This window comes from Castanea sativa, chromosome 4, assembly GCF_040712315.1.
Source record: "Castanea sativa cultivar Marrone di Chiusa Pesio chromosome 4, ASM4071231v1".
Classification (NCBI taxonomy): domain Eukaryota; kingdom Viridiplantae; phylum Streptophyta; class Magnoliopsida; order Fagales; family Fagaceae; genus Castanea; species Castanea sativa.
Genome location: NC_134016.1, coordinates 11163534 through 11169934, shown reverse-complemented (window position 1 = coordinate 11169934; position 6401 = coordinate 11163534). Strand labels below are relative to the sequence as shown.

Below are 6401 nucleotides of genomic sequence, written 5' to 3'. Positions count from 1 at the left end.
CATGTTGTTTATTTAATACCGAGCTTATAGCATGGTCAGATACTGCCAGATACATATAGAGGTCCTCCCCATGTTGCAGCTTATATAGTATATTGGGCTGGTTAGGTATGACTTCAAACCCTCAAAAGCCACTTCACACTCCTTTGTCCATTGGAAGCCCTTCCATTTTTTTAATAATTGGTAGAATGGTCGGCATTAGTTTGCGGATTTGGATACAAATTGGTTTAAGGCAGCAATCATACCGGTGAGCTTTTGCACTTCTTTAGGGTTACTGGGAGCCTAAAGTCGTTGAATTGCAGTTATCTGGTCGGGGTTCGCCTCTATTCCCCAAGTGGTTACCATGTACCCTAGAAATTTGCCAGATCACACCCCAAACGAACATTTTTCACCATTCAAGCGCAAATTGTGCTGCCTGAGTATCATAAACACTTCTTTTAAGTCCTCTGTGTGCCCTACACTCTCCTTATTTTTTATTACCATGTCATCTATATATACCTCAACGGATTTACCAATCTAGTCTTTAAATATCTGTGTTACCATGCACTAATAAGTGGCCCCAGCATTCTTCAATCCGAACGGCATCACCGTGTAATGGTAGTTCCCCTCAGGTGTAATGAAGGAAGTCTTCTCCTGGTCCTTGGGAGCTAAAGTGATTTAATGATATCCTTAGAAAGCATCTAAAAAGCTCATTCTCTGATGTCCAATCATGACATCCACCAACTGATCTATCTTAGGCACTAACAATGGGTCTTTTGGACATGCCCGGTTGAGGTTGGTAAAATCTACGCAAACCCTTCACTTACCATTTTTCTTCTTTACAACCACCGTATTGGCTAACCACTCTGGAAAGTAAACTTCTTTTATAGCTCCTACCCTTTTTAGCTTATTCACTTCTTCCTTGATAGCCTCAATGTGTGGTTTCGCTGCTCTCCTCGACCTCTGCTTCTTTGGTGGCACTAAGGAGTCCATATTCAACTGGTGCATGATAAAGGCTAGATTACCATGGGTACATCATACCGGCTCCAGGCAAACACGTCCACATTTCGTGTCAATGTTAACAAAACTTCTACCCATTCTTATATCGGCAAGTTCTTCCTAACCCTAAAGTACTTGTCTTCATGCGGCAAAATTCTAATGCGAACTAACTCCTCCGCACTGTCCACGCCTACAAAACTCTCGGACATTTGTAATTGCTATAATGGCTCCCGATCAACCTACTCCTTCTGCTTTATCTCATAATTATTGCGGCCACTAGACACTGCCTAGCAACCTTTTGGTTGGTAGTGATTTCAACGACCCCATCTTTGGTCAGGAATTTTATCTTTTGATGAAGCGTTGAGGGTACCGCCCCCATGCTATGGATCCATGGACGCTTGAGAATCACCATGTAGGGTGAATATGCATTGACCACTATGAAATTCACCTCTACTTCCCTTCCTTCAGTCACTACCTTAAGCTTAATTTGTCCGTCGGGTGTTACCACCTTCCCATCAAAACCCACTAGAGGGGTGTCATACCCGCTCAAATCCTCTGGCTTCAATCCTAATCCTTTGTAGAGATCGGGGTACAAAATCTCAGCCCCACTTCCTTGGTTCACCATAACTCTTTTCACTAAGAATCCACCTATCATACAAGTTATCACTAGCGAATCATCATGGGGTTAGGACGTCCCCTCCAAATCCATCTCGCCAAAAGTGATCGGGTTCAGGGTTCTCCACAACTTCTTCTTAGGTCGGTTCCTTGAGTCCATTTCTGTTATGGACGTCACACTCAGAACTCCTTTCCGATCACTAAAGTCCACGCCTTTTGCTACAGCGTGGATCACCTTAATAATTCCTAATGGAGGGGAGGCATGCCCGGTCACCTTGCCTTCCAGACCCTTGGCTTGCGCCTTCCCCCCTTGCTCAACCAAAAACTCCTTAAGATGCCCTACCTTTGCTAACTATTCCAAATAATCTTTGAAAATGCGGCACTGCTTGGTTGTATGGCCCTTTTCTTGGTGATAGGTACAAAATAAACTTTGGTTCCTCCTTGTCGGATTATCGCCCATCTTACCCGACCATCGAAAGTATGGCTCACTCTTAATGTGTTCAAGTATTTTATAGACAAGCTCTTTAAAGGCCAAGTTGACTTCCTCATCACGCCAACTCAGGTCCATAGCGGGAGTCATTGGTTCTCTTGTGGCCCTCTGCTGGAACTTGTCAGGGCGATACTCCCTACAGTACTACGAGGTGGCCAGGGCCTTGCCCCTGCCCTGCAAGCAATTATCCTCCAATCTCTTAAACTTTTCAATCTTCTTATTAGTTGATGCATTCCCTTGGGCGGCCGCATGGTCAGTGAATCCCTCAATTCTGAATCTTCAAAGAGACCTAACTGAAAAGTACTTGTAGTGACCTGTTCATTACTGTAACCAATTTCATTATAGAGCTCCCAATATTTGTTCATGTAAGATTGGAGGGTCTCCTCACCCCTCATCTTCATGGACAATAAGGCCCTAATGGGCTGTTGCACCCTGCTGCACGTGATAAATCTGGCATCGAACTCTTGGATCAACTCCTCAAAACTCCTAATGGAACCCTTCCTCAATCCATTGAACCAGCACATGGTGGTCAAGCCAAGACTTGATGGGAAAGCCTTGCACATTAACCCATCATTATGAGAATATAGCGACATCATGTGTATATAGTGACTTATATGCTCAACAGGATCAGTCTTTCCATCATAAATGGTGAATGGAGGTCGGGTAAATCGCCTCGTCATCTCCATGCATTCTATTTCCTTAGAGAAGCGTGAGCAGGCCGCCCTTCTCAACACTTGGCTCATTGCGTCGAGGGCCACATTATGATAACAATGTCGCCCATGTTAGGGAGATTCACTACGTCACTCCACTGTCTCGCGGGACCTTTCTCTTGACCGGTAAGAGTTGCTACCTCAGGATGATGCCCCTAGAATGTAATCAGGGTCATGTGACGACTCATCTTGTTCCCTTCTTCGGTGCTAACCCCTAAGCTCAATTTCCAAGTCATTCACCTGCTTTCACAAGTTCTCTAACTCCCTTTCATGATCACCCTGACGGGAGGGCTCCGGTATGTATGACATCGATTTCTCTCCTTGCGAAGACCCTTCATTAGATTCAACCCTCATCTCATGTCCATCTTGCATGTACTGCTGCACTCTTCTCCTTTCCCTCTCCAACCTCTGTTGGCCCCATGATGAAGTCCTGGAGCGATTTCCGCAGAACCTTCTCTGGCCTGTGGTCCTTCCATAACTCAGCATGACCAGCCTAACTCGAAGCCCCCAATACGAGTAAGATTCCCACAGACTGCCAATTATGGGCATCAAATTTTGCTAGATGGAGCAAATACTAGGGCCCTCGACTTATTTGTTAGTGGGCTTTACTCTCAATCTCACTTATGGGTTTCCAACCTAAGCTATATATACAGTTATATATAGCTTTTAAAAATATAAATAAAATTGTCAATGCTTAGGACCCGTTTGGTAGAAGTGTTTAAAAATTAAAAATTGTTATTTGAAAACATTTATAGAAATACGTGTGGGTGAAAAAGTGTGTAAAAATACGTAAAATATTGTTTAAAAACTGAAAATAATTGTTTAAAAATATAAACCAAACACACCCTTAATTTTTTTACCATTATTTGTATAATAATAATAAAATAATTATCTTTGTTGGGCTATATTTTAATTTGCCTAGATTGAGATGGACTAAAAATGTTAAGTTTAAGCCCAAAACCCAAAAGAAATTTTTTTTTTTCCTTTTCTTTTTATTTCTTCCGTATTTCCTCTCCCCTCACCTGCCAACTATCACATAACATCTCATCAAAGTCCTTATGTTTGTTTTTCCTTCGGCCGTCTGCTATTATTTCCAGCCACCACCTTTTATCACTTTCAGACTAGTTTTCTTCGAAAAGATTAGGCCTGTTTGGTAGGTCGTATTAAACAAATTTTTTTAGTATTTTAAACATATTTACACATATTTTTACTCATTTTTTACCTATACTACATATCAAAAATACACAAATAATATTACTCAAACTCATGTACCAAACACCTCATTAGCTTTCTTCAGCTCTCACGTGTATATGTTCTCTTTTTTTCTCGCAATTTTTCGGGGTCTGTTTGGATAGAACTTATTTTGCTGAAACTGAAAACTGAAAATACTATAGCAAAATAATTTTTAAATGTATAAATAATATCGTAAGACCTATTTTTATAAAAAAATTATTAAAAAGTAAAATTTGTGAGACCTGTAAACAGTACATTCGTACGCTATTTACTGCTAAAAAGTCGAAATATGCAGCTGGATAAAATGTGGACGTGAACGCGCAGGCGGGGATCCAAACGTCCTCTCAATGTTAAGATTAAGCCCAAAACTCAAAACAATTTTTTTTTCCTTTTCTTCTTATTTCTTCCGTATAACCTCTCCCCTCGCCTGCCAACTATAACATCAACATCTCATCAATGTCCTTTATGTTTGTCTTTCTTTCGGCCGTCTACTATTATTTCCAGCCACCATCTTTTATCACTTTCAGATTAGTTTTCTTCAGTTCTAATGCCTATATGTTTTCTTGTTTTCTCGTAGTTTCTCTTTTGTCAATTTTTTTTTCTCCCACCTCCTTTCTTCCCCCGAGATTTCACTCTCTCACAGTCAGAAACTTTTCTTGTATTCAACAGCCCCCTAATAAATAAATATGTAAATTACTTAATAATCAGTGATATATTAATTTATAAATTCTAATGTAGTAAAATTTACAATATTTTGGCATTAAACTAAATTTTAACTACTTACAAAAATAAAGAAAGAAAGGATGAATTCTACATAATTGATTAAAAGCAAACGAGGCAGTCAAAGGTGCATTCAACATTGCAAATATATTGTTGTAAACTGTAATACTTTTACATTGAATTTTTTTTTTCCAATTTATTTTAAAAAATCAAATTTCATGTTTTAAACTTTATGCGTTTAAACTGTTCTCTGAACTTGATTGTAATGAACTATGAATTAATTAGTTTTCAGATTAATTTCATTTTCAAACTTGTCTTTTAATCTTGCTCTCCAAGCTAAAATTCTAGGTACGCAATTGCCTTATTCCTATGTATCCACGTGGCCCAAAGAGTAATAGCATATAGGACTGTGAATTAGTGCTAGTTGTCTTGAATCTGGCTGTTTTTCTTAGCGGTCTTGCCTAATTGGAAATATCTCTGCTTAAATTGAAACTCTATTCTAACTTCTAAGCATAGTACTAAGTAATTTCTAAATAGAATTTGTCAATGACCGACCATCAACATAAAAGTCGGTTTGGCAACTTGTACAATGATAATTTCCCCTACTTTTCATATATATATATATATATATATATAACCAAAATTTTTGACTTTTTATTGACTTCATGAGAGCTTGTCACATAAGATTTGAAGTTCTCACAATTTTCCACATCATTATTACTTGTTTAATTTGGTTTATTATTTGGGTTTTAAAATATGTCTTCAAGCCTTCCACAAATCCCAAACGTAGTACCTCCACAAACCCTATTTTCCCTGATACGCTAAAAATGTATAGATCTCTTTAGTAAATTAATCAATTAATTATTCAAGTGAATTAATTAAATTCAATTACATGCAATAAGCGTGGTAGCACAAACAAATCATCAACTAAGTTAAATGCAGTGGAAAATAAGTTTCACACAGGTGATTTGTTTACGAATGGAAAAAACCACCAAGGCAAAACCCACCGGGTGAATTTAAGATCACCACTCTTAAGAATCCATTATTATCAAAACAAGCGGTTACAAGTAAAAGGAATCTCAGTACCTAATACCAACCTATAGTTGAACCCTTACCCCAATACACAATTGGACTTGTAATGTAGCGACAATCTCTCCGTTCAATAACTAACCAATGATGCACGGATCCCAGTACGTGACTAACCACTAACTTGAGAAAGAATGTTGGCTGCAAAGTTCTTTAGTTCATCAACATGAAGATCAAGAAGCTCTTTGGCCACAAAACCCTTGGCGTAAAGACGTAATAGCTTCTATAGAGAATATGATGAACTAGGACAAAATTTGTCTCTAGTCACACAATGCATGTAACTATAACTGCAACCACCATGTGACGGCCTTTAAAATAATCTTTATATATGTCTAAAGTTGTGAAAAAAGAAACGCTACACAAATACTTAAGGATATGCGTGTAATCAGCTCTGAAAAGTCTGATTTCATAATTCTTGACAAATACAACATTTGTTGAGCTTCTGTCGAACTTCAACATTAAACCTCGATAGAAAGGATTCTGTCGAGATATCTGTCGAGTTTTAATAAATATTATTTCTTCACTTGTTTCTTGGTCAAACTTGCATGGCTTCAATACTCAACTTGAACATT

General features: G+C 38.5%; 1 protein-coding gene across 1 annotated transcript; it reads right to left on the bottom strand.

Annotated features, from left to right (window-relative positions):
- Positions 1-2166: 2166 nt before the first annotated feature.
- Positions 2167-2823, bottom strand: LOC142632440 (uncharacterized). Its single transcript, XM_075806841.1, has one exon. It carries the CDS (start codon positions 2821-2823, stop codon positions 2167-2169), a length of 657 nt encoding a protein of 218 aa, XP_075662956.1.
- Between the last annotated feature and the right edge of the window lie 3578 nt (positions 2824-6401).

Excerpts from the sequence above, each read along its gene's own strand:
- LOC142632440 (XM_075806841.1), bottom strand. The coding sequence starts at position 2,823 with ATGAGCCAAGTGTTGAGAAGGGCGGCCTGCTCACGCTTCTCTAAGGAA.